This window comes from Myotis myotis, unplaced genomic scaffold, assembly GCF_014108235.1.
Source record: "Myotis myotis isolate mMyoMyo1 unplaced genomic scaffold, mMyoMyo1.p scaffold_m19_p_47, whole genome shotgun sequence".
NCBI classification, from domain to species: domain Eukaryota; kingdom Metazoa; phylum Chordata; class Mammalia; order Chiroptera; family Vespertilionidae; genus Myotis; species Myotis myotis.
Window position 1 is genome coordinate 1,358,442 of NW_023416354.1, and position 27,999 is coordinate 1,386,440.

The following is a 27,999-nucleotide window of genomic DNA, read 5'->3' on the forward strand; positions in this document are numbered from 1 at the left end:
AGCCCTGCAGGCACAGCCAGGAGTGGCCTGTGTGACAGCTCAAGGGACTCTAGCCCTTGGACCCAACTCCAGTAACATCCCAACGGCTGGCAGACTGGGAGGGCCCCGCAGCAGTCAGACGGTGCGGAGGGGTAGGGGAGCCTCTCGCTGGCCCAGCAGGAGCCCACATTCCCATCCACAGGCAGATGCGCCCAGCGGGCCTGCGAGGTCATCGTGGGCACACACTGGCAGGAGCCCGGCATGGGGGGTGCTCACGCTACACAGCACCTTGGCCCGCAGGGCCGCACATTTAAACGGGAGGAGAGAACAGGCAAGCGGAGGCTGGGTATAGGAAGGAAATGCTGACAGTAAAATAAACATAAGCAAAAACCCAATGCATCTAGCGACGAGAAGCCAAAATTAACTCTGAAGTGAAAGTCAGTGTTTATGCAGGAGAGCCATTTGGAGGAACGCGTCCTGTTGTACAGAAGCAGACGCTCTCATCTGCGTGGCCCTGCACGGAGTGGGCTCCGCTCTGTCCCTGCGGCTGGTGGCACCTGCTGGGTGACTGGGGCCTTTTCATTAGTGAGACCCGGGGCCCCACCCCTGCGGTCTCCCCACGAGGACAAGGGCGCCTGGGAGAGGCAGGGTTGGCCCCCCCCCCCAGACGCTCTGTGCTGGGCCACGTTAGTGGTAGAGGACGTGGCACAGGGCCGTGATCAGGAGCAAGAGGAGCCCGCTGACATTGGCCACCTTGCTCCAGAACGGCGACTCCAGGGCCTCGCGGGGCTTAGTCCCTTCGGGCGAGTCGCTCCGCACTGTCTCTTCGGACGGGGCACCGGACTCCTCCGTCTTCTCCTCCGTCTCCACTTCTGGGGCCACTTTGGCGCTTGGCTTCGCCTCCAGGCCACAGTATATGTTCAAGGCCTTCCAGAAGCAGCTCTCGGTCCCCGTTTTTACCCCTGGAACAGAGGGCAAAGGTCAGGAGGCGCAGGCGCACACACTCCGTAGGGGGTCCCACTCAGCCGTGAGTCCAGCAGGAAGACCAATGGCCTTGCTCTGAGGTGAAGAACAGTCCCCGGCCCCTGCTAAGGGCCCTACCACCACCTTCAGAGACGGGGAGAGTGGGACGAGGTTGAGGGGAGCAGGTGGGGGCAGAGGGGGGCTGCCTGGGCCATGCCTGCCTTCTATGGGCAGAGCCTTCAGCTGGGTCCAGGGCCCCTGGACTGGGTGGCGGAGAGGTTCAGGGGCCTCTGCTGTCACAGAGCCGGCCGACCCAGGTCTGCTTGACACGCCCACTCCTCTGTCTTGGCCACACAGCCGAACGCAGCTCTGCAGGCCAAGCGCAAGCAGCTGCCCCTGCGCCCTCAGCGGCACTCTCCCCCGCGGATGAGGACATCACTGATTCCTCACACAGACGCTGCCTCATTTGCAGCGTTGCAGGACCGTCTCAGGGCCGAGTAAGGCTCTGCAGGCTGGAGGGGAGTCAGTGGTGTCCCCCAGGAGGCGGGGGGCTGGGTGGGTTTAGGGGTTACAGGAGAGCTTCTCCAGGCCAACTCTGCGTAAACACCTAACTCTGGGGCTTAAACTTGGCCCCCCGTCAGCACAGCGTGTGCTCCGTGCAGTCAGCACCATGGCCAGCGCCGGCGCATCCCTCTGACCCAGCAGCGGCCTGGGGTTGGCTTTCTCCTGGTGACAAGCGCGGTTCAGTGGGAGCAGATGCCCAGCCGTGTGCCCGGGACGCGCTCTGTGCCTGGGCAGCCTCCCAGCCAGCTGCTCCTGAGGCTGAGGTGGCACCAGGAATGTGGAGCCCATGGCCAGGGAAGGAGGAGCCCGTTACCGGGGAGGGCGGCCGGAGGACCCCAAGCCGGGGACACCGGTATCTGCTATCGGTGCTGAGAGGCCGGAGCGGCACACGCTGGCCTGCTCTCTCGGGGCGCATCATCACACCGCCCGCAGCTGCCAGGCCCAAGGAGGCGGCACAGGTGAAAGGCGGCGGATCGCTTGACAACAGCCGCAGAGCAGCGTGACGGGAGGCGGGATGGGCAGGGGCCGAGGGCACACACTGGAGTCAGGCTGCCTGTGTCCAAATCCCAGGTCCACCACCGCCCAGCTCTCTATGGACCCTGGGCAAGTCATTGGCTGCTCAGAGCCTCATCTCCTGTCTGTAAAGTAACGACTGTACTTCTCATGGAGGGGATGCTTCTGACAGCGCTGGCACGTCCCACGTGGGTGGTCCACGTGAGCCACTGTCATCCTCACCGCCCATGGCAGTGGATGGGGAGAAGAGGCAGCGACAGGTGCCCCAGAAGGAGCACCGGGCACCCTATGGGCGCGGCGAGCCAGTCCCCCGTTAGAGAAGGGAAATGCCCAGGGAGCCTGCATCCTCCGGGTGGTGGGCAGCCTTGCCCACGGGGTCACTCCCCCACGCCCCCACTGCCGGGCAGAAGTCCAAGGAGCCTACCCACCCCAGGTCTCCTCTGCACATGTCAGAGGGAGCCCAGGCCTCTCTGGGCTCTGACCTGCCCTGGCAGGAGGGCGAGGGGACCTGTAGGCACTGCCTTCTCCTCCGGCAGCCTCTTCCCTCCCTGTCCCTCCCTCCTCCCCCAACCTCACAGCCTCCTGCACCCCCTGCCTGGACTCGGGGCTAATCTCCTTAGGCCTGATCCTGCTGCGTCAGGGTCCGAGGAGCTCAGGGCATCGTCCTGTCCTGACCTGATCTGCCAGGACCCCTCCCCTGGGCCACAGCTCTGCCTGGAATGTCCTCTCAGTTCGTGCAGCCTAGCTGTCCTTGGACCTGGAGCCCTCTTAGGTGGGGCTGCTCCCCCTTACAGACCCTCTCCCTCAGAACCCCTGTGTAGCGCCCCCCCCCCCCCCCCATGCTGCTCTCAGTGGCTAAGCCAGCGGCCGGTTCTCGGGCTTTGTTCTTCGCTGTCAAGCATCTGCCTCAATGGATCAGCTGCCCCCTGCAATGCTTCCCGGTCACCAAGCACTGTCCTCCTGCCCACCCCCCTGCCTCCTCCCCGTGGCCTGGATGCCCCTGCGCTTCACGAGGGACCCCTCTCTCCTCCTCCCCCTGCACGGCCCAGGTGGGTCTCTCCAGCCAGACCACCCGCAGAGATGTCGGAGAGACATCTCCCTCAACAGCCCACAGACCCCCAAGGCATCGGAAGACACAGGAAAGCCAGGGCCTCTGCCTGGAACGCATTTCTGGAGGGGGGGCTGGTGGCGGGGTGCTGGGAGGCAGCGCAGGCCACCCCCCCAACCCTGAGCAGCATCCCCCCGCCCCCCGCAAGGCTGTGGCCTCCTCACCGGGCTGCAAACGCAGAGCCATTCTCTTCACTTGCATCTCTGCATCCAGGTCCACCCTCTCCTCCTGGCTGTTGCGTAAACTCCAACAGAGCCGGTGGAGCTGGGGAGGGAGGGACAGGTCCCCACTCAGGCCTTGCCACACAGGCCTATGTGCCGTGGCCGGCAGGCGGGCACCGGGGCTTGAGGGACTGCAGGGACCTGGTCCTTAGGCTCCAACACAAACGGGAGGGATGGGGGTGGGGAAGCGGGCCCTTGGCTGCCATGGAGTCTGTGTGGGCTCTGCTGCCGGGCGTGTGGCCTTGGCAAAGGGTGATGCCTCCCCAGGCCCCTGTCCTTCCGTTGAGTGAGGGTGGAGGCAGCTCGCTCAGGGCCCCTTCGGGCTCTGAGGGACCAGGACCCTGTGCCCCCGGGTGAAAGCAGCTGTCCCCTCTCTCCCTGGACGGAAGGGACAGGGCCGACTGGACGGGCGCTGCTTTCCCTCACCCGCCCGCCCGCCGAGACAGCTCTCGCTCAGCCCAGAGGTCTTCCTGTCCCTGTGGCCTGGCCCCGCCGAGCCCAGCGCTCAGGCTCAGCAAGGGAGCACCCCTGTCCCTCTGGTCTGCGACTTTGTTCTTTTCCTGAAAACACGTACGACCCCCTTGGGAAGGAACAAACCCAGACGATTGCTGCTTTCCCCGCCCCAGGACTGGGGTCAGCAGGAGCCCAACTAAGTGAGCCTTCCCGCCTCCCGATCTGGAATCGGTGTTAAGCTCTCATCACACCAGCCTGGCGTACAGGAACCTCAGCCCACCTTCCGCACATGACAGGGCCCTCCAGCACCTGCCTGCGCCCGCCTCTCGGGCTGAAGTGCCGGCACTAAACTTCTGCTGTGTTACTAAGAGGCCGGTTCAGCCTTGAACTGCTTCCTGGTGATGCCGTGTGTACATATTGGCCTTCCCAACAACACCCTCGCGCCCTGTGGACCAGGCCCCAGTGCTCTGTCCCGCCTCCCGGGGTGGTGAGCAGGGGCCTGGCCCAGTGCCTAGACACGGACCCATAAACACTGCTTCCTCTTCCGCTCCCCGTCCCTGCCAGCCGCTCCTCTGCTCCCAGAGCACCCGCCTGCCGCCAGGCCGGTGGGACACACTCAACGAGCGCTTGGTTGCCTGAGAAGCAGGCAACACCCAAGAGGTGAGAGTAAGAGGAGCCACGCCCATCACCCCAGTTCCTCAAGGTGCCAGAGCAGGGAAGTCTCCCACTGTCACGATGCCAGGGTGACGTGTGTTGGGCGGTGACGTGTGTTGGGCCTGCCCCCCGCCCACACACACACACACACACACACACACACTGGCTCCATCCCTCCTCCAACGGGGCTGTGTGTGCAAGAAGGGAAGGAACAAACGGAGCTGCTCAGCAGCAGCGCGGCCAGAGGGGAGGCCCGGGGAGCCGCCCTGAGCAGTCTTCCAGCTCATGGCTTTCCCTCCCCCAGGTGAGGGTGCAGGGAAGGCATCAGGTGTTCCAGATGCTTCTCCCTCTGAGCTCCGGAGACGGGACATCTGGGCCCTTCCCGCTGCTTTCGGCTTGGCCACGCCCCTGTCCTGCAGGGCCTGCGGCTGTGCCATTTACTAGGTTGGCACCTCAGACGAAGGACTGACCTGCTCTGAGCCCAGGCTTTCTCACTTCCAACTGGGTGACTGGGAAGCGTGAAACAGTCGCGCCAGGAGAGCCCCAGAGATGCCACCCCTGAGCGGGCACAGGCAGCTGCCCCAAGGACTGCCCCTCCCCCTCCTGTTGGCTTAACTTTCTCTGGGTGGTGGCAGCTGGGCCTGGCGGATTCTATTAATTCATACTGAGGTTAGGGACGCAACACTTCCAAGGAAAATGTGTATTTTAAAAGCCAAACTTCTCATTCTAAGTGAACACCGCCTGGCAGAGGACTGCTGAAAAGGGGTTCAGTTTAGTTCTGTTTGTAAGGCAGGGCCTGTCTGTTGCCTTGCCTGTATCTGGTCCATCCCTATGCCTGGCCCCAGCCCTCCGCTTTCAAAGCAAACGCAGGGATTTGGCGGCTTCTGGCCCAGCTAGCAGAGCCCAGGCACTGCTACGGGGACCCCGGGCCAGGGCGGACCCCCAGCACCCCGGGGCAGGACTTACGTGCTTGTCCGGAATCGGGTCTGTGAGCAAGGAGATGCCCAGGATGGTGAGGAGACTGATGACGAAGAGGATGATGGCGAAGTAGAGGTAGTGCACGCCGCAGATGATTGGAGGGCACTTGTTGTCTGCCGAGCAGGTCTGGCGTCCGTAGGCAAACTCAGACACCATCCGGATGAAGCCGATCAGGAGTCCACCGATCAGCCCCCAGAAGGCCCCCTGTGGGAGGAGGAGCCCGAGGGTCACTGAGAGGGGGATGGGGGGAGGCTAGGCCCCCTCAGCCTCAGCCCCCCGAGGAGTTGAGTTCTGAAGCCAACCTCGTCATCCTAGGGCTCCCCGCAGGAGCCCTGTGTGAGCACCAGGGGGGGTGCCTCTTGGCTGGACACAGGCCTGAGCGTGCGCCCCAGGCCAGGCAGAGCGGCAGGAGGCTGCCCGTGCTGGTAAGCTGGGTCACACACGGTGACCTCCAATGTAACGTGTCCAGAGAGACCGAGTCCTCCCGTCCTGTAAGGGCACCTCCATCTCCCTGGTTGCTCTTCCCTGTCCTTCCCTTTCCATCTGCCCTACCCCCAACCCATGAGCCAATCCTGCCGGCTCGACTTCTCAAGTGTATCTGGAGCTGGCCGGTGTGGCTCAGTGGTTGAGCATCGACCTATGAACCAGGAGGTCAGGGTTCAATTCCGGGTCAGGGCCCAGGCCCAGGTTGCGGGCTGGATCCTCAGTGGGGGGCGTGCAGGAGGCAGCCGATCCATGACTCTCTCTCATCATTGATGTTTCTATCTCCCTCTCCCTCTCCCTTCCTCTCTGAAATCAATAAAGATATATTTTTAGAAAATATGACTCAAACAATAAATAAAAAATTCTGACAAACTGTGCTCTCAAAGTCATATGAAAGCACAACTGAGCCACTCCGGGGATCTGTGCTTAAAGCGTGGCTGGGAGAGATGGCCTCACTGCAGGGAAGGGGAGGAGCCACAACTGTACATCCCACTGTGGACATGAAATCTCGGAGCCAGACACCCCAATAGAGAGCAAGTGAAGGACGTGCTCCTACAGCCAGACGTGTGTGCGGGAGGGTTACGTTGCAAAGGGAGGGAAACCGATCAGAGCCGGCCCTTACCACGTGCATGAGGGAGCGGGAGCACATCTCTCCGGGAGGAAACCCTCTCTCAGAAAGCACGTGATGCCACGCTGTGAACCTGAGGCACTAGCGACCCTCCTCGGGAAACTCTGGCCAAGACAGCAACCCCACCCACCTGCTCAGTGACTCTCTTGCAAAATATGGCGAGCAGGAAGATGGCCGCGATGGGGGGCACCAGGTAACTCTTCACTGCGTGCATGTAGTCAATCAGCTGTTCACTGTTTGTCGCTTGAATTACAGGGACCCAGACGATGGTGACAACAAGTAAGATGATAACAAAAAACCTGTAAAGTAAACCAACAGTCAATGGCAGTTCGGTGAGTTTTCCCCCTTGCCAATAAAATGTCTACAAACCATAAACGATTAATTCAGTTATTCCTCAGGTTAAATTCCAGTGCCCATTCATCATTGTGAGGCAGGGGAGACAGCCATCCCCCTAAACACTAACAGGCCATACAGTTGCAGACAAAAATCCTTCAACTTCTGAATGATGACGACAAAAACAGTGTTCGTTCGCCTGTTCCTGAGTCACGGACAGGCTGTACCATATCTGGAGGTGGGTTTGAGGCAGTCTTGCTTAAAATATATAATACGTGAGAACTATTAATTTCTCAGAAAAGTACCTTTAAACTACGGAGTGCTGATCAAAATGTAAAGACCACCTCAGAAGCAGGGATTAGAGAGAGAAAGTAGGTGAGCTACATGCTTCTTCATGCCAGATAAAGGAAGGAGGAGACACATCAGGCCACGTTACATGCATGCAGTCCAAGGGCAGTCACCGTGAAACCCTCTGGAATAAAGACAGGACCACATTTTACAGGTTTGTGTCCCTCCGGGCCTAGTGCGGTGCTGTGTGGCCTCGTGGGTAACCCCGTGGCTCCCAGATGGACAAATCCTCCTACTGACTGTGGGACCTTAGGTCGGTCAATTCCCTTCTCTCAGCCTCTTCGCCCCATTCTCCCAAAGAGAGTAAGAACAGTAACACTGACCTTTAATGTCATGAGGACTGAACGAGATAATGAGACCCTGTACGTAAATTTCCTCACCAGGACTATTTTGGAGCGAGAGCAAACTATGCTAACCTTTTTCAGTGATTACTTAATTCTTTTCCCAAATAATTTTTCTATGTGATTATAAAAGCAATACATCTTCATTGCAAAACGGCAGCAAAAATCTGTAGAATCATACTGTGTACAGACAGGCTGATTCCATACACAGCCTTACGGTCTAAATGTTTCATGTAACTGAAGCGTGAGAGCAAGCCTTCACCTGGCTGTGACCATGAGCTCCCGCTCCGTGGCTGTCGGCCGGATCTGGGTGTAGATGTCCACGGTGAAGAGGGTGCTGGCGCTGTTGAAGATGGAGGTCAGGGTGGACATGAGAGACGCCCACAGTGCGGACAGCATCAGGCCGCGGGCACCTGGAAGACAGGGACATTTCCTGGGCCTCGGCTCTGTCCATGCGGGAGGTGGAGTGGGCCTCCTAAGGAACCTTTCCAGGTACCACATTTTCTCAACAAAATATGCAAGTCCTGTTTGGAGTGAGGTTTCATCGCGGAGAGATGAACACATGACATTTGTCCTTGCTTTGTGACGAGACTTTCTCGCTTCCGGCGATGTCTTGATGTAATGATGGGAGCGACTCTCCCTGAGAGTTACTTTGTACCAGAACATTCCTTAGGCATCAGCCTGCCGATCCTCCCTCCCACCCTGTGCGACAGACACCACTGCTGCCTCCCCCTTCACAGATGAGGAGCCAGAGGCGCAGAGAAGGTCAGACTCTAGACAAGGGGTGCTGCTCCTTGTGCCTCAGTGTCTTCATCTGTAAAATGGGCATAAAAGTGCTTACCACAGGCTGTTGTTAAGATTAAGACAAATTAAGTAGACAGGTCAGCACAATTCCCAATACAGAGTGCTCCACCAATGGTAGCAATAACCGTAGCCATCCAGCCATGCGACCCGTCAGGCTACCGCGTGGCAGGGACTCTGATCTGCTGGGAGCCTAAAGGGTACATAATGGGCTGCTCGGGCCAGGCACACGGGTGTCCTTGGACTTGGCCTGCTCCAGGCGCCCTACAGTCCCGTCTCACTCATGCCTCCACTTCCGCCAGAGGGGCGGCTGCCTGGCAGATGAGCTCTCACAGCCCGAGGCACACGCTCCCATGCGGACACAGATCCTGATCTCTGTGGCCTGGCAGGGTCTATTTCTTTCTTCTTCTTTTAAAATATTTTTAAAATACATTTTTATTGATTTCAGAGAGGAAAAGAGGGAGAGAGAGCTAGAAACATCAACGATGAGAATCATTATCGGCTGCCTCCTGCATTCCCCACGGGGGATCACGCCTAAAATCTGGGCCTGTGCCCTGACCGGGAATCGAACCATGACCTCCTGGGTCATAAGTTAACGCTCCACTTGGAGCCTCGCTGGCCGGGCGCAGGGTCCCTTCCTTACCTTTGGGCAGCAGCCCGATGATCAGCAAAGCGTAGGCGAGGGGGCTGCAGGAACTTTTGCTGCCACAGTGCTTTTCACATTCGGAAGGTGTAACACAGGCCACTTTGTCTGCAAAGAGAGAGAAACCAACAAGTTGGCCCTGGAGCTCTAAGATCAGCTCAGGGAGAGGAATGCAATGGGAATTACAGATTCCTCATCTGATCGGTTCTGGGGCAACTGGTGACCCTTCCGGTTCATGATCCTAGACACTCTCGGGGAGCTGGGAGTAGAGACAAAAGCTAGGAGTTAGGCGCTGAGGAGTCAAGTAAGCTGATGCTTCTGCCAATTCACTGCCTGACCCACAGCCAGTCCCGTGACCTCAACACGCCGTTTACTGATCCAGCTACTGGTTAGGAAAGCCAGAGGGTTACTCACCGAATGTGTGAGCGACTCATGACCCTGCTCCCTTGGCCCGGATAGGGTACTTGGGGGGAAACTTTGGACAAAGGGAAGTAAAGGGAGTGAATGCGATGTACCCTTCAAGAGCTTATCCAGGATATAGATAGGGCTGCCCTGTGAGAAGCCCCACAGTGAACTAACTCACACCGACCAGGAGGAGGCAGGCCACCGCCCAGGTCAGCGGGGACAGCGGTCTAGCTGAGGAAGCGGTCACCGCGCTCCGGGAGAGAACGTAAAGCTCACAGGGGAGGCACAGTGCACGTCCCGTTCATCCGCCCGCGCTCCCTCCCCCTGCGGCGGCAACGCAACCTCAGCCGGGATGGTGTGGCTCGGGAGGCCCGGGAGCCAGGCCTGGCCATTCGGGAAATCCCTTCTCCTTGGTCACCAGGCCTGGTGCCTGTCACCCACGTGGGCTCGCGAGGACGCCCCTGGGGTTTCTGCAGGAACCACTGGGAAAGGAAACACCGTTGCTTTGGGGGGTGAGCTGGCGGGACAGAGGCTGGTGCTGCCGTGACAGTCTTGCCACCGGACGGCCTGAAGGTGACACCAGCCCAGAAAGAGGAGCCAAAAGGCAGATCATTTTCAAACAAAAGCCCAGTAATAGAGGCTACAGAGGAAACTGGACAGAGGACACCCCTTGGCAGCGTGGCCCTGACCTGGCCGGGGAGAGACCCGGAATCAGGCCAGGCCAGAGCACCCCGGCTGCTGGCACAGCGTCTTCTTCCGGGAGCATGGCAGGTGCCAGCCTGCACGATGAGTGCCTCCTGGCTTTCCCCACTTGGCACGTGTACGTGGGTCCGTGACTGTGGCCAGTCCTGAGGACTGGGACACGTGGTTCTGGCCCTTCCACACAGGGCTCTCCCCAGTGCATTCCATCACCTCGATGCACCTTTTGGTCAGAGGCTGGAGGGACCTTGGCTTCCCGAGGCCACTTCCACCAGAGGGAAGAGCTATGCCCCATGCTTCCTCCCTCCCTCAGCAGCTTTCAGAGTCCCCAGCACACGCAATCTGCCCGGCCTTGTCCGTCAGTGAGCGGGTGGTCGGTAGTACTGGGGGAGGGGGGGCATGACGCCAGGGCTCTTGGGTCCCGGAGAGCTCAGGGGCCTACTGTCCATTCAGGCAGAGGCAGCTCCGAGGCCACAGGGGCGCTGCCTGGCGCCAAGACCAGGTGTGGGATCTGACACAGGGCACGCCCCCCTTCCTGCTAGAACTGGAAGGGAATCAGGATCAGGGAGGCGGGGCTCAGTGGTTGAGCCTCGACCTATGAACCAGGAGGTCACGGTTCAATTCCAGGTCAGGGCACAGGCCCGGGTTGGGGCTCGATCCCTCGTGTGGGGCGTGCAGGAGGCAGCCGATCCATGATTCTCTCTCATCATCGATGCTCTCTCTCTCCCTCTCCCTTCCTCTCTGCGATCAATAAAAACATATTAAAATAAAGAAAAAGGAAAAGAGGCGCGTCTCAGGGCAGGCTGAAGACGGCTTGGGATGAGAGCTGCCACTGCCCACGCTGAGCAGCAAGCAGCGCTTGCCCTGGGCCGGGCCATGACCCGCTGGCTGCCTCTGACAGAGAGCGTGGTCCCTACAGGCTGAGCAGCAACAGACCTGGGCCCGAGGGCCAGCACAGCTGGTAAAACTAGGGGATGGGCTATCCACAGAATTACGATAGCCCATGAAGGCAGAAGGGATGACTTCGTAGCATTTAATGCAAAGAATGTGGGCCTCAGAGTCAGACGTTCTTTGGGGGTGATATGGAGTCTCCCCTCCCCCGAGCCTTATTGGTGCAGTGAGGTACAAGCCCTCTCTGGAGCCGTGAGCGCAGGGACAGCATCGCCAGTTCCCAGCCCAGCACCCGCCCACAGGACCGCCAGGGGCAGGGGAGGAACCCAGCCTTCCTGCCGCGGAGCACTGGTCGGCTCTGCCCTTCCTGAACGGCTCTCTGGAATCCTCTCCAGCTGCCCACCTCCATGGCCTCTGCCAGACTGCTCTCAGCCGACCCCCTCACCCAAACCACTGGCTCCAAGGCAGCGATCTGGGCGCCTGGACACCAGTTCACTGTAGGAGACCTGATAACCCGGATGGTATCTGGGTCTCTAAGACAGGCGAGGATTGGGGTGAACACAGCAGGACCAAGACGTTACCTGTGTACAGGATGCGGCTGATCATTCCGGGCATCACAAGAGTGAACATGGGCAGCAGCTTCAGGTACCCGCAAAGGACACAGCCCCCCTTCACATGGTACATGCTCTTCCCTGCCAGGCACCTCTGCACAAAGATCTGCCAAGGAGACGCAGATGGTGAGGGAGGTGGCTGTCTCTCAGGGCACATGGAGCCCAGGCCGCCGGGTGGAGGGAAGGCTGGGACCCTCATCCAGCTTCTCCAGGGCACCCCAGCAGGAGGAGAGGCGTGACCAGGAAGCGCTCTGCTCAGGGCACAGCCGCCGAGGGGACAGCGATGGCGTGCGTGACCTTGGCCTCGCAGCCAGCACTGATGCAGTGCTTACAGTCTGTCCCCCGGCAAGGACCAAAGTCCCTCCGAGAGCCACAGACCGTCTCTGCTGGGTGGAAGGAGCAGAGCCCCGAGACGTCAATCCAAGCAAAGGTGGGTTCCTGGCGACACATGTGTATTCAGAACTCAGACCAACTTCACTCATCTCACTTAAATGAGCTAGTAGAGGCCTTTAAAGATGCAAAAGTCTCCTCCAGAAGAGGTTATGACCCAATTTCATGGGGCTCCTGCTTTCAGAGGCAGCGTGCGCTCAGCCGCGCAGAACAGTGCAGCTGGCAGGTGGACAAGCACTTAAGAAAAAGTCAAGACACGGGCCAGCGCGTCAGAACCTTTCGGCCGGACGCAGGCACTAAAACGACATCCCTGAAGACATTTAAATAATGTGGGGAAATGCCCGCAGTGTGATGGTGACTAAACAGCACAGGATGCAACAGTAGCATATACACCTCGACTCCATACGCAGGAAAAGTCCACAGGCGTAAACCAACACGATCACAGTGGCTCATCTGCCCGGCCGGCAGGGCTCAGTGGTTGAGCGTCAACCTATGAAGCAGGAGGTCAGGATGCGATTCCCAGTCAGGGAACAGGCCCGGATTGTGGGTTTGATCCCCAGTGGGGGGCCTGCAGGAGGCAGCGATCCATGATGCTCTCTCATCATTGATGTTTCTCTCTCTCTTTCCCTCTCCCTTCCTCTCTGAAATAAAAAAAAAGATTCATCCATGTTACTATGTGCAGCTACACTTCCTTTTAGTTCTATATTTCCTCTTCACTTTATGAATACTTCACAATTTATTTAATGAGCCACCACTGAGAGAGAGAGAGAGAGAGCCATACAATTTTTAGAGTAAGTTTGAGTCCTTAAAAAATCCAACTGATATGCTGATTGGCTGCATTTAATTTATTGACCCAACTGAGGAGAACTGAGTCATTTTTTATGTCCAAAAAACGATGTTTTAGAGAATGATAGGAAAGAAGAAAAAATAAGAATAGTTGATGTGCTGTAGATGGCACTGTAGGAGAAATTCCTCTAAACACCATTTCATTTAAACTAGGTAGGCAGTCAACAGGGATCGGAACGGAAACCTGACCCACTGGGTGGAGCCTTGAATCACCAGCCCCATGCAGTCACCTCGCCGCTACGCGTCTATTACCTGATCGCTGCACCAGTAGTATACAGAAAGGATGGGGATGCCAAAGACCACTCCAGGCCAGGGGAGGTCTCCAGTAATGGCGTTTCGGAAGATATGGAAAGAATCTGCACGAGGCAGGTAGCATTCTGGCGGGGCAGTCCAGTTTCCCTCCTGGATTATGCTTGGCTTGGCGTTGGGGTACTTATGCAGTAGCTCCTGGTACCCTCCCACTTCCTTGAAGGCTTAAAAACAACATAAAATGTATCAGTACTGTAAACTGGACAGTAACACACATCTAACGAACTGAGGTTGCAAAGTGGGGCCCAGTTTGGTGAATTGCATCTACTCTAATAAAAGAGAAACATGCAAATTGGTGTCACTCAGCTACACCCACCAGCCAATCAGAGCGACTATGCAAATTAACCCAACAAAGATGGCAGTTAATTTGCATAAGCAGGCACGGAGCGAAGACTGAAGACTGAAGAGGCTTGGCTTCTCCGCTGCGGCCGGACCAAAGGCCTGGGTCCTGGGTGCCGGAGGAAAACCAGTGCCGGCAGCCAGGGAAGGAAGGCCTATTGCGCGAATCTTCGTGCAATGGGCTTCTAGTCTAATATATAAAGTGCAAGTGAGTGACAAATAGTCAAGACCCCATGTGCCTAAGACAAGACACATGTTTTCCTCAAAGAGAAGGAAGAGTCCAGGGGACACTGGCTGTGTGCCCAGCACCCCTACTCCTGCTTCTGGTGGTAGAACCCCTCTTCCCAGCTCATTCCGTCCTCTGTGGCCTAGGTGGGCCTCGTCACACTGCCACCATCCCAATCGGGTACTTGACCCCGCCGTCCAGTGTTCCCTCACCCCTGGGAGTGGATTGGAGACCCACACTCAGCTAGTCAGGACTTATTCGTCGGCTTAAGAGATCAACAAAGCCTGCTTTCTCCCTTTGGGGTTCTCAGCTAGTGTGGCAGTCTGGAGCTGTCTGCCTCCCTGGTTCAGGCAGAACCCTGGATCTAGCCATGCCTGAAGGTGCTATGACCCCGGAATGGAAGGGAACTACGCTAGTATGACAAAGAATGTCTACAAAAAAATGACAGCAAACATTTCATTTAATTGTGAGACATTCAAAACTTTTCCTTTAATATTGGGAATGAGACAAGAATGTCTGCTGTCTCTGCTTCTATTTGACACTGTAGTAAAGGCCATGGCCAGGGTAATAGGCAAGAAAAAGGAACAAAAGGTATCAAGTTTGAAAAGGAAGTAAAGAAAAAGGAAACTTCTTGACTCGGTGCTGGTACCAGTGTGTTCACTTTGTACATTTCAGCTAGCTGCACACCTAACCCCGTTCTCGCACGGAAGCGGAAGTCCTCCCGCCCCCACATTTCAGCATGACCTTACAGACCGCTCTTGGGTTCCGAGGGCCTCAGTCCCTCATCTGGAGATGACGATGATGAAAAGGCCGAGGGCAGCAATCAGCTTCGGAGATCCCACCCAGGGTGCTCAATGTTCTCAAGACAGACTTACCGAAGCCCATCACCAAGAGGGACCCCAGGACAATGACGCTGGCATGCAGGGTGTCAGTATAAACCACAGTGAGGAAACCACCTGAGGGGAGAGAGAGAGAGCGAGAGAGCGAGAGAGCGAGAGAGAGAGAGAGAGAGAGAGAGAGAGAGAGAGAAAACGCCGCGTGTGGCTCTCCTGCGGAAAGGTGCGCTGGCGTCCTGTTCCACCTGCTTGTTTCCCCAGATCTCCACACTCACCCCTTTGTCCCTTCAACTCAGTGGGTCTCACGACTACTTTTGCTGGTCTTGGTGCACCGTTTTCTCTTTAACCTCCTTTCTGACCTCCTGCTGGATTCTTATCTTGCCCTTCTATGTCTCAATTTCCCTTTTCCCCATTTTTTGGATGAACCAAAACCTGGTGGTTTCCTAGGCGAAAACCTGTCAGTCTCTTTAACATCTCAGTTTGGAAGCAACAGTCAGCATGCCCTGGCCTCTCCCTGCCGGATGCCAGCAGCACTCCCCGTGGTGACTCCCAAACATGTCCGCAGACAGCCCCTGGGAAGGCAAGCCCCACCGCACGGCCCACGGAGGATGCTGACTCAGTGCATTCCATTCCCACCCCGATTCTCTCCACTCGACTGGTGATCTGCCAGAGACACTTCCCAGCGTCCAAGATCTGCACCGTGGCTGGGAAACACGTCCTCACTCTCACAGCCCAGGCGAGACCGCGAGGACAGAACTGCCTCCATAGAAGTTCCTGTCGGACAGCCTGACCAGGTACCAGGTCAGCAGGATGGCCTGAGGTTGCTGCCTCCCTCTCCTTCCCGTCCTGGGGTCCCATTCTTGCACCTGGCCGCCTGCTGTGCCAGACCACCCCCACCCAAAACGCCTTTCTCGGGGTAGGGCTCAGGTTTGGCACTCCTGCCTCCGTTATTTCCTGTTCTCCGCAGCCTCCTGGCCTCAGCAAGTGCTCTCCAGACGTAGGAAAATGCAAAAGCTGAAGCCCCCGGCCCCAGTGTCCGCCAGGACTCCACTAAGAGGTAGAGCTTTGGCGTTAACGTAAGTACCTGTGTGCTTAGAGCCACCTCACCTGTGATCATATAAATGCCAGTGATGGTCATCAGGACCATGGTGGCCTGGTAAGCATCCAACCCCAGCACCAGCCCCATGAACATGGCCCCAGTGCAGATCTCCACCTGAAACGACACAAGGCCACAGCTGCGCTTCCCTCTCGGCTCGGTCCGCAGTCCGAGAGACACTGCCCTTCGAAGCCATCGCAGTTAGCACATGGCCCACGTCACTGGGGGACACTGGGTGAGGGTCCCCAAGTTCTGCTGGCAGCAAGGCTTGTGCCCCATGCGTCCAGCCAAGGCCAGCACCTGAGGGGTTGGCTAACCTGATTATCCGCTTAACACACTGAGCCTTCTCCCCCCTGGAGCCCCAGCGGGGTTGTGTGCAGCGTGAGCAATCCCCTAGTTCTCCACTGGGGAAGGCAGAGGCACCAGCTTGTCAGGAGTTGGCAAACTTTCTCTGTGCAGGGCCAGAGAGACGGTGAACACTGCAGGCTTCGCAGGCCACACACCGTCCATGTTCCTTTATAACCCTAGCACTGTGAAAGGCTTCTTAGCTCAAGGACTGTAGACAGCTGACCACCGTGAGGACTGGCCTGTGGGCGGGTTCTGAAGACACGGGGTTACCAAAAGTCAGTCGCTGTCACCCAGCCAGTGTGGCTCAGTGGTTGAGTGTCGACCTATGAACCAGGTCACAGTTCAATTCCCGGGCAGGGCACACGCCCAGGTTGGGGGCTCGATCCTCAGTATGGGGCGCGCATGGGGCAGCTGATCAATGATTCTTTCTCATCATTGATGTTTCTCTCTCTCTCTCCCTCTCCCTTCCTCTCTGAAACCAATAAAAATATATTTTAAAAAAGATTTTAAAAAGTCAGTCACTGTCTTCAATAGCTTACACTTAATGGAGACAGGCCACTAAATGGGAAATTTCCGTGTAATGTGATAAGTGGCACTCATTCGATTGTTTGAAAAACATCCATGAGTGGCTTATGCGCTGACCTTGCTCTCCGCACAGGGGGCAATGCAGTGACCAGCCAGGCACGGCCCTGGGCCTCAGGAAGTTTGCACTGACGTGGAGCAGACAGACCAAGAGCAAGGAAACAGATTCCTCTCGCATGGCGACAAGTATTACAAAGAAAAATGAAAACTGAGGAATGGAGCGAGCATGACCAGTGTACCCATGGGAGGCCTTCCCAAGGAGCTCGGTGAAAAATGCGGGGACAGACATTGTGGACACTGAGAGCAGGTGGCAGGCTTCAAGGGGAAAGGCTTTCTGGATGTGAGCAACAATAAGGCAGGCAGGGTGGCCACAGCCCGCTGACCACAGCGGGGGACAAGGCCAGAGAGACAGGCGCTGGGACAACCCAGCCCTCATCCGTCACCAGGGGTTCGGCTTTCTGGTAAGGTGTGGCAACCCCTGGGTGGCTGTAACAGGGGAGTGACATCACCTAATGACACGACCCAGGAAGCCCCAGGTTCTCTGGGAGTACAGAGGAGGGTCCTGTAACCGAGGCTCAGGAGGCAAAGAAGACGCCTCCGCCGTTTATCTTTTGTAAACTGTTAGTTACTATGCTACTAGAGGCCCGGTGCACACATTCCTGCACGAGTAGGGTCCCTAGGCCTGGCTGGCGATCAGGGCCGATCAGGTTCCCTGCCTCCCTGCCTCCTCCGTCCTTACTCCCTCAGTGCCCCGGCACAGCTGCTGGTCGCCTGCCATGCTCTGCGCCGCCCCCTGGTGGTTAGCACACATCATAGCAAGTGATCGAACTCCCAGTCTCCCGTCCAACTCCCAGGGGGACACTTTGCGTGTTAGCCTTTTATATGTATAGATTCTTCCTCTGCTCTAGCTTTAACAGCAGAGGCCAGGAAGTAACTGATGGGGTCCCAGAGCAAACTGCTGGGACAAATCTAGCACTGTCCTGGGCACTGATATTTACTTTCTTTCTTGAGCTGGCTTTTCCACAACTTACTGAGATCTTTTGGAAGAGATAGAGGAATAAGTACAGAATAGCGAGGAGGAACTGGATCCGGGAGCCACCAAATCTCTTCCTCAAATATTCTGGCATCGTCACCACCTGTACGAGCAACGAGAGAAGTCACTGTCAGACACACTGCAGGCTCACAGGACGGCCGAGCTCACCATGTGCAGGTGGTCACAAGGTGCAGGCAGGGTGGGAGTGGCCCAGGAAGACAAGATGCAGGTCCCGACTCTGGCTCTGTACTAACAGCAGCTGTGAGGATGAGAGGAATAAACAGGACAGGCACCACGGCTGCTGCCTTCACGAAGCTTGGACTCCAGGCCGGCTGGCGTGGCTCAGTGACTGAGCATTGACCTAGGAACCAGGAGGTCGCGGTTTGATTCCCGGTCAGGGCACAAGCGGGGGTTGCAGGCTCGATCCCCAGTGTAGGGTGTGCAGGAGGCAGCCGATTGATGATTTTCTCTCATCATGGATCTCTCTCTCTCTCTCTCTCTCTCTCTCTCTCTCTCTCTCTCTCCCTTCCTTTCTGAAATCAATCAATAAAATATATAGAAGCTTGGAATCTGCTTCGAGTGCAATCCTCGGAGAGCAGAAGGAAATCCAGTTCATTCAAAATGTCTAATGATGACCAATCACTTCTGTGAAATAACCATAGAGCAAAATTAACTGCTTCCTCACATCCTACAAATCTAACAGGTGCGCAAGGGAGAAGAGCTTGACTCTGTCAGCAATGCTCGCGTGTGCTGGTGCCCCAGCGATCCCGTTCACTTCTACTCCAGGCGGTCAGGCTGCGTGCACCGTGGGCAGGGAGTGAGGCCTCTTTGGTCATTAGATGGCAGCGCCTGGCTCACGGCAGGTGAGTAAGTAATTGTCACATGAGTACTGTCCCTCCTTCTGTCCCGAATGTCCTCACGTGCTCTGTCTGCCGACCTCACCCATGTCTAACTCCAATCCCACCTGCTGTATGAAGACTCACCCGGGGGCTTCCCACGGCTGTATCTCCTGAACCCCAAGTCTCTTAGTTTGGCCGCTCACTTGCTTTTTCATTGTAACCTGCCATCCAGAGCTCATTTCGCAGCCAGGTTCTGAGATGTACTGTCTGCATCCGTCACGACAGACGCCTCAGTGCGCGTCTCACGGTCCTGGAGGCTGGGCGTTCCAGGTGTCGGCAGGGTTGGTTCCCTCTGAGGGAAGGACTGGTTCTGGCCTCTCTCCTTGGGTTGTTGAGGGGTCTTCTCTCTGTACATGTCTGTGTCCAAATGTCCTCTTCTTGTAAGTTCATGCCGGACTAGGGCCCACCCTAATGACCTGGCTTTAACTTGATTACTTCTTAAAAGACCTCATCTCAAAAATAACAGTCACAATCTGAGATAATTTTCCTGGGATTATGGCTTCACAATTGCAAGTGTTAGCACAGCAAATGAGCCTGTTACGTTTTTAATGCCCTCTCCCCAAATATGTATACATACATGCCCTGGCCAGGGACTGAACCCGGGACCTAGTGCCCTGTCCAGGAATCAAACCAGCAACCTTCTGGTGTACGGTATGCTGCTCCAACCCCCTGAGCCACACTGGCCAGGGGTTCCACAAATATTTTGAAGTTTAACAGTTTTATGAGATATAATTTACACTCAGTAAAATTCTCCCGATTTTATGTAAAGTTCTACGAGTTTGGGGAAATGCATACAATTGTGTAATCACCACCACACTCAAGGTACAGAGCATTTCCAAACCCCACAAAGCCCTCAGGGCTTGCAGTCAAGGCCTCCACCCGCCCCTGTAAGAAAAAATTGTGGAGAACAGAGTCACTGATAAGTGACACTCACCCCAGCCTTAATGTAAATGGGAGAAAATATCCAGCCGAGGGCAAAGAGCAGGAGCGGGGACTGAAACAGAGAGAAGCACGTCAGGTCCACACAGGCGGGCGCTAGAGGAGGTGCACGCCCACTCACTGCCTGGGCTCCCACCCGGACCGTAAGAATAACAGCCCACGCGTACCCTCCCATCCAACCAACGTCACTGATAGGCACTTGATGTCTGCCTATAAAGGGGTGCACTCTTAATTATGGGGGGCTCCCTGAGCCCATTTTCAAGGTATTTATTAGTGTTCATTGTTCGCCTACTTCCAGATAGAAATGAAGGTGACTTACAATGAAATATATAAAGAAGAAAGAAAAATCAGAAACCAGTCAGGGAAATAGGAAACTACCAAACTGTACACAAGGTATGGAAACTGAGTACAGAACTGGGTCTTTGCGAAGAAGGGGAGGGTAAATGGAGCATGCGAAGGAGACGCTAGTCATTTGGAGGGGAGCTGCTCGTGAAGTTCAGGGCTTCTTCCTAGGATTGGAAGTCACTCTGCCGGAAGCATTCTTTTTTCAAAACCGTTTTTAAATAGACATTTTTTATGGATTTCAGAGAGGAAGGGAGAGGGAGAGAGAGAGGGAAACATCAATGATGTGAGAGAATCATTGATCAGCTGCCTCCTGCACGCCCCCTACTGGGGATCGAGCCCGCAACCCAGGCCTGTGCCCTGACCGGAATGGAAGCCGGGACTTTCAGTCCGCAGGCCGACACCCTATCCAGTGAGCCACGCCGGCTAGGGCTAGAGGTATTCTTTACTTTGTCGTCCATGAGAAGAAAGATGTGGCTCATACAGATATGCGCATACATATTTATATACAGACATTTAAAGGTTAGTATGATCTTTTCTCTACAGGACTAGTTCCCTAAAACAGTTGCTTATTGTATTCCTACAGTCCCTGGAATATAAATATTCTCTGTCTCTTCAGTAATTTACTAAGAAGAGAAGACACTAGCACGGTTTTTTGGAGATACTAAACACTTGGTCCCTCCCTCCCAGGCCTTCTCAAGAAGCAGTCAATGTTTTACTCAAAGTTGGAAGCAAGTTTTGATGTTGATGAGCTTTATTTGGACAATGATAAAGATGGAGGCTGGTCACTACACACCTATTACTTACATTCCACTCGAAGGCCCCCACGGCGATCCCCGAGGCCGCTCCCGTGCCGGCCAGGCCCATGAAGTGGGCAGGGCCAATGTTTGAGGCAAAAAGAGAAGCACCAATCTGGTAATCAGACGACAATTCCACATCAAAACTTTCAGTCCATGTCCAAGGATTAATTTCTCAAATGTAAACTCAAACTGAATTTTACAATTTTTTTTCAAAAGGGGGTATTTCCTGGGCATAATTCCCATTCGTGTTTCTTCTATACAAATCCTAACCGTAAGTTAGAAGCCAAGTGAAGAGGGAGACAGTGAAAAAGGTAGAACAGCTATTCTTATGCTGCCACCCTCCCCATGCTCCACAGACGTGCCTGCAATTCACTATTGCAGAAACATTAGCAGGAGTGTAATCCATCATTGTTCAGAAATAATTTTAAAATATTAACAATCTGATGACATGGAACTAGTTAAAACACATGAAAACATTGAAATACAATGCAGCATAAATAAAAATGAAGGAGCTGTAGTAAGTCATAAAAATAAGTTAAACAATATTATAATATAATCTCATTAAAATATTACGTGTGTACATTACACTTGTGCACATATTTGTTTATATATGCATGGGAGAGATTCTGGTAAAAAATATATAAAACTAAATACTTCTGGGAACTGGAATTATGGGTGTAGAGACGGACAGAGAAGAAAATTTCAAGGTCTACACTTGGACTGTAACTTTTTTTTTTTTTTTAACCAACAGCTGTTACTTTCAAAATAAAAAAATCCCAGTGGCATTTAAAACAAACAAAATCCCTTCTAAACCCAAAATAGCTTTTTAACAGAGTGGAGATAGCCACTCTGTTAAAATAAAAATCCAACTATTATGCTATTGATATGAGACATATTTAAAACCAAATTATCAAGGGAGGCTTAAAATAACAAAGCCTTTTAATAAAAACAAACAAGCAAACAAACAAATAAAAACAGCACTGTTTTTAACAATCTTAACATAAGATAAAATAGCATATAATACCAAAAGCATTGAATAGAACAAAGAAGTTTGTTTTTGTAATTATGAAAAATAAAATGCACTAAGACATAGTTGAGAATGTGCAGGCATCAACATCTTAGCAATAACAAATCTAAGGCCAAATAATCTTAAAAGAGACACATAAGTACTCAAGTGATAGGCATTTTTACTATTAGGAATATTCATTACGGTTGTCACAATACTACAGAATTACATACTGCCTAAATTGCCCAATAATATGGTAAATAAAAGGAAGACTGTTCATATAATACTATGCAATTGCATATAAATACAGAGTGAGGCAAAATTAGTCTTACAGGTGTATATATGAAAAATAATACAATAATCTCTATATACAAAAGCCTAAATGACTGTCAGACCGGTAGCTATGATGTGCACTGACCACCAGGGGGCAGACGCTCAACACAGGAGCTGCCGAGCTGCAGTGACTTGGCAGCTGCGTTTCTTGGATGATGCACTTGAAACCAGAGAGGAGGGAGCCCGATTCTGGGGTGCATCACCCAAGAACTGCCCTCTCACAATCCGGGACCCCTTGGGGGATGTTGGAAAGCTGGTTTCAGCCCGATCCCCACAGGCCAGGCCGAGGGACCCCACTGGTGCACGAATCCGTGCACCGGGCCTCTCATTAATCCTATATAATAAAGAGCTAATATGCTAATTAGACCGAACAGCAGAACGACTGTCCGGATGACTGTCCAGACGACCTTCCGGATGAAGCCCAGGGCTGCGAGGGCCAAGCCCCTTGCACAATTTCATGCATCAGGCCTCTAGTAAATAATAATACAATAATAAACTGTATTTCATGTACTCACAACCATAAACCTATTTTGCCCCACCCTGTATAAAATATCTATATCTACTTACCTATGTATATATATAGACCTAGGAAGATATTAATACATTAAAAATGAAAGGTAGGTTAAAAAGTCACCATTCACTGCCCTGGCCAGTGATTAGGGCATCAGCCCCTGGACCGAAGGGACTCAGGTTCAATTCCCACCCCACCCCCCCACCCCCCGTCAAAGCGCATGGGAGGCAACCAGTCAGTCAATATGTCTCTCTCTCCCCTCTCCTTGGGTGAGGATTAAAAAGAAAAGGTCACCGTTCACTAATTCAATAATTATAAGTGTCCACTGCCATCTGTGTGCCAGGCACTGTTCTAGGGACATATTGGTGTGAAAAACAGAAAGAAGCCCTTGCCCTCATGAAGACAACATTCATTTGGGAAGAAGAGAATAAACAAAATAAATTAGGGGTTATTTTCTAGCATAAGAAGCAGCAATTGGGTGGCTGGGATAGAGTGAGAGGAGATCTGAGGGAAACCAGAAGAGGTGAGGAAGCAGCCAGAGAGAGCTGGGGAGAAGCCTTCGGTGGGAGAAGCCTCCGGTGGGAGAAGCAGCAGGAACAAAGGCAGGATAAACCCAATGTCCAAGGACACTGGCTAGAACTGGAATGGGAGTCCTGAGAGGCGAGGTGAGGAGGGTAGACACCCTGTGGCCTAACACAGGCCGTTAGTAGCAGCTGGGCTTTCATTCTGGGTGTCAGAGGGTTTTAAACATAAAAGTGAGATGGTCTGACTCAAGTCGTAACTGGCTCCCGCTTTGCTGTGAGCACCGTAATGCACTGGATGCGAGTCTAATTCCCATTCTAGACTGCACGCTGCTAGAGGGCAGGACTATTATGTTTTATCGGGAATGAGAGCTTCCTAACCTGGCAGAGGGAACAGACATGCAAGTAAGTGCAGAGTCCCAAGTGTGTGCCAGTAACTTAGTAAGTGGTTATTAAACGAAAACTGAGTTAATTGGGAACATTTAGGTAACAAACTATTTAGGAGTTACAGGAACCACCAATGAAATGGCTTTCCTCGTTTAAAAATTTCAAAATATTCTGCGTGTAAGACATCCCAATTAAAATAATAAGCAAGCTGCCCGGCTGGCGTGGCTCATGATTGAGCATCGACCTAGGAACCAGGTCATGGTTTGATTCCCGGTCAGGGCACATGCTCAGATTGTGGGCTCGATCCCCAGTGTGGGGCGTGCAGGAGGCAGCCGATCCATGATTCTCTCTCAGCACTGATGTTTCTCTTTCTCTCCCCCTCTCCCTTCCTTTCTGGAATCAATAAAATACATTAACAAATAAGATAATAAGCAAGTTAGCATGTAGCCCCCACAGTGGATGCCAACTCACCAGCCACCACCCCAGGCTTCGGCCAGCCAGGAAGAAGTCTTCTATGTTCCCACGACTGCTTGTCAGTATCGCCTTCAACAACAGAGAGCAATGGGACACAAGAAACAAGCTGCTTCAAAGACACGGTCTCTTAGCGGGTAAATCTCTTTAGTGAGACACCAAATCCACTCTCCCTTTCTTTCTTGTTAGGAATAGAAGGCCATATCCCCTGAGTTAGGGGAGGGCTCATGGCGGCCTCGCTGGAGACTATAGTCTCTTCCAGCTCTGACATCGCATGGGATGTCCATATCTCTACATTATTGTAAAAATAATATTGCCCCCCCCCCCAAATAGTTGACTAGTGGCATGGTTTCCAGCAGAGTCTCGGAGATAATATTTGTACAAATTTGGAGTGGGAAAAACTTCCCTGAGCCACCCAGGACATCTAGAAGATGTAAAGGAAAAGAGAGATAGCAGAGTTCTTCTAAGTGAAGTAACATTCGAATGACAAAAAGACAGCATGAATGGAGCCCGGACCAGTGGCTCTCAGCCAGGGTGGTTCGTCCCTTCCGTCGAGGGGACACGCGGCAATGTCTGCAGACCTTGGTGGTGAATGGGTAGGGGTCAGGGGCACTTCTAGGCATCGTGTAACATACCGGACAGACCCCCACAACCAAGAGGGAGAGTGCTGAGGTTGAGAAACTGGTTTTGACAAATAACAACTTGAAAAAAACACACCTTAGCAACTGAAATAATGGGCAAGTTTATAAAAACAGTTAGACAACCCAGTTCAAAAATGGGCAAAATAAAGTGGCTCTTCCCAGAAGAGGAAAATCCACGGAAGATGCTCAGCCTCACGAGGAGTCTTGGACACGCCAGTCAGAGCTGCGGGGGAACCACTCATCCCCATCAGACGGCAGAAAAGAGAAGAAACGTGAGGCAGGACTGAGCAGGGCTGGCGAGGGCTGGGGAGGGCTGGGGAGGCGGCATGCCCACTGCTGCTGGAGAGATGGACATCTTAGCGAGTTTTGTGGATCGCCACTTAATAATACAGACTAAAATCTCAAGTAAACATGCTCTCTGACCCAGCCCTTCCAACTTGCGAATCCCTGCCGCGCAGATTAAAAGCACTGACACATTAAAAAAAAAAAAGAAAAAAGATTGCCCTAACCGGTTTGGCTCAGTGGATAGAGCGTCGGCCTGCGGACTGAAAGGTCCCAGGTTCGATTCCGGTCAAGGGCATGTACCTTGGTTGCGGGCACATCCCCAGTGGGAGGTGTGCAGGAGGCAGCTGATGGATGTTTCTCTCTCATCGATGTTTCTAACTCTCTATCCCTCTCCCTTCCTCACTGTAAAAAAATCAATAAAATATATTTTTTAAAAAAAGATCAAGAAAAAAAATCTACCCAGCAATAATCTAAGCGTCAATCGTAGAGAAAAGCCGAAAAGTCCACACATTTGTGTGACTATTATGTTGTATAAACCATGAGCTAGAGCTCTACTGTTGACCGGTAGGGCTCTCTCCGCCGCACAGCAAGTGACAAAAAGCAGCTGCAGGGTAATGTGCAGAATCTGATCACATTTTTGTAAAGACACAAAAACCCTATGTCCGTGCTCGCTTGTTTGCATGAGCACCGAGAAAGGGGAGGAAGGGCACAGGGCCGTGGTTTCCCCAGAGAGACGGGAGCGGGTGGAGAGCGGTAACTCATTCTGTAGATACGCACACGTCTTCTCCCGTCGCACAATAAGCGTGCTGTGCTCTCCTGGTAATAACAGCATCCGCCTCACAAAAGGAGCCGAAGGGAAGGTGATAAGGAAGGGAAAGATCAAAGCGGCTGGGTGACCGTGCACACGGACGGCTCCCCTACGAGCAGAAGGAACAGCAGGCGTCCTTCCGAAGTGACCAGATGGCCGACTAGTCCTCTGACCGTGGCCAGGAACACGCCGGGTGGGGGCTTCTTAATGCAGTGAGAGAATCTGGGGGGAAAATCCCCGAACGAGGACTCCTCAGAGCCCCCTGCCTAGGCCACTGAGAAGGGCGTTTCTCACCACGGAAGCCAATTAGAAAACAACAAAAACAACTGTTCCTTTAAATGACCTGCAAAACACCTCAGGTGTCTTTTTCACATTTGGAATAAAGGGCCTGCATTTTCTCTGCTGGTACACAATTCTCTTAATTGGATGGAAACCATGTCTCCATCACGGTCTGTCCACTAGCAGCATAACGGCTCACTGTAAGCCTCAAAAGAATGGCCAATGACCAGACTTTGTTTTTCGAATTTATTTATTTATTTTTATTGATTTCAGAGAGGAAGGGAGAGGGAGAGAGAGAGAGACATCCATGTTGAAAGAGAACCATGGATCGGCTGCCTCCTGCACGCCCCACACTGGGGATCCAGCCCGCAACCCGGGCCTGTGCCCTGACGGGGAACTGAACTGTGACCTCCTGGTTCCTAGGTCGATGCACAACCACTGAGCCACGCGGCCGGGCAAGGACACTTTTTTGAGTGCTTACATGCTAAACTCAGTGAGTGAATGGCAATGAGAGAGACAGGGTCTCTACCTTATTAAGAGAACCTTGTACCAGCAGAGAATGCATTAGCTCTTTATACGAATGTGAAGAGAACACCTAAGATCCCCAATTTATATACGTGTGTGACCTTTGGGTTACACACCCGGGCCGGATCAGGCAGCTCTAGGTTCCAATCTGAACGCCATCATTTCCTGGGTGTTTTACTTAACCTCTTTGAACCTGTTTCCTCAGGCGCAGGTGGGTGCAGGGGGGAGAGGGTGCTCCAGGCGCAGGTGGGTGCAGGGGGGAGAGGGTGCTCCAGGCACAGGTGTGGGCAGGGGGGAGAGGGTGCTCCAGGCGCAGGTGTGGGCAGGGGGGAGAGGGTGCTCCAGGCGCAGGTGTGGGGGGTGGGGGAGAGGGTGCTCCAGGCGCAGGTGGGTGCAGGGGGGAGAGGGTGCTCCAGGCGCAGGTGTGGGCAGGGGGGAGAGGGTGCTCCAGGCGCAGGTGTGGGGGGTGGGGGAGAGGGTGCTCCAGGCGCAGGTGTGGGCAGGGGGGAGAGGGTGCTCCAGGCGCAGGTGGTGGCAGGGGGGAGAGGGTGCTCCAGGCGCAGGTGTGGGCAGGGGGGAGAGGGTGCTCCAGGCGCAGGTGGGTGCAGGGGGGAGAGGGTGCTCCAGGCGCAGGTGTGGGCAGGGGGGAGAGGGTGCTCCAGGCGCAGGCCGGACCCAGCCTGTGGTGTCCAGGCCCCGCCCTGCCCTCTGGGGACCTCCGGGCCCTGGCGTACCCACATGGCGACGGCCAGGACCAGCAGGAGGTAGGAGAGCATCACCAGCAGGTCTATCTTGTTGTTGACGCCCCCATCCACTGAGCTCCAGTTGGCGGAGATGCCGTACCACAGGAAGGTCATGGCGGCTCGGGCCGGCCGGCCGGCTGCTCTGGAGGCAGCAACGGCTTTGACTCAGGCTTCGCTGGCGCTCCGTGGCCGCGGGGCATCCTGGGAGTTCCAGCCGCGGGGCATCCTGGGAGTTCCAGCCGCGGGGCATCCTGGGAGTTCCGCCATGGGGCATCCTGGGAGTTCCAGCCTCGGGGCATCCTGGGAGTTCCAGCCTCAGGGCATCCTGGGAGTTCCAGCCTCGGGGCATCCTGGGAGTTCCACCATAGGGCATCCTGGGAGTTCCGCCATGGGGCATCCTGGGAGTTCCAGCCTCGGGGCATCCTGGGAGTTCCGCCATGGGGCATCCTGGGAGTTCCAGCCTCGGGGCATCCTGGGAGTTCCAGCCTCGGGGCATCCTGGGAATTCCCACCACCTGCTGGGGGCTGGGGGGACTGTGAGGCCCAGCTCTGGCCAAAGAGCAAGAACCTGGTTGCTTGCGGGGCGCTGTGTTCAGCGAGAAACCGAAAGCGCGTCTTCACTGCTGGTCCAGGCGCACCCCCCGCCCTTTTGGGCCGCAGCCGCTTTATCCCAGACTAAGAGCTGGTCCAGGCAGTGAAGTCATCGGCCTTTGCCTTTCTCTGTCCGACTGACTCACTTCTCCTGAGATCATCTCGGTCCTGCCATGGTGTCCCAAAGAGCAAGGTTTCATCCCGTGCGACGCGCACCTTCCCTTGCCCGGTGCGCCTCATCGTCTTGCCCAGCGGCCTCCCATGGCGGCTGGGGCTGCTCCCGTGTCTTGGCTGCTGT

General features: G+C 54.5%; 1 protein-coding gene across 1 annotated transcript; it reads right to left on the bottom strand.

The window, feature by feature from the left end:
* Positions 1–666: 666 nt before the first annotated feature.
* On the bottom strand, positions 667–27,225 carry LOC118655523 (sodium/glucose cotransporter 1-like). The gene is made up of 15 exons (XM_036307419.1): positions 27,103–27,225; positions 23,831–23,902; positions 20,609–20,713; positions 19,455–19,514; positions 17,620–17,724; positions 15,670–15,775; positions 14,602–14,682; positions 13,105–13,325; positions 11,587–11,722; positions 9,011–9,118; positions 7,829–7,979; positions 6,675–6,843; positions 5,422–5,637; positions 3,292–3,391; positions 667–941 (listed from the first exon to the last, which is right to left on the bottom strand). The coding sequence occupies exons 1-15, from the start codon at positions 27,223–27,225 to the stop codon at positions 667–669; spliced, it is 2,028 nt and encodes a 675-aa protein (XP_036163312.1).
* Positions 27,226–27,999: the final 774 nt, after the last annotated feature.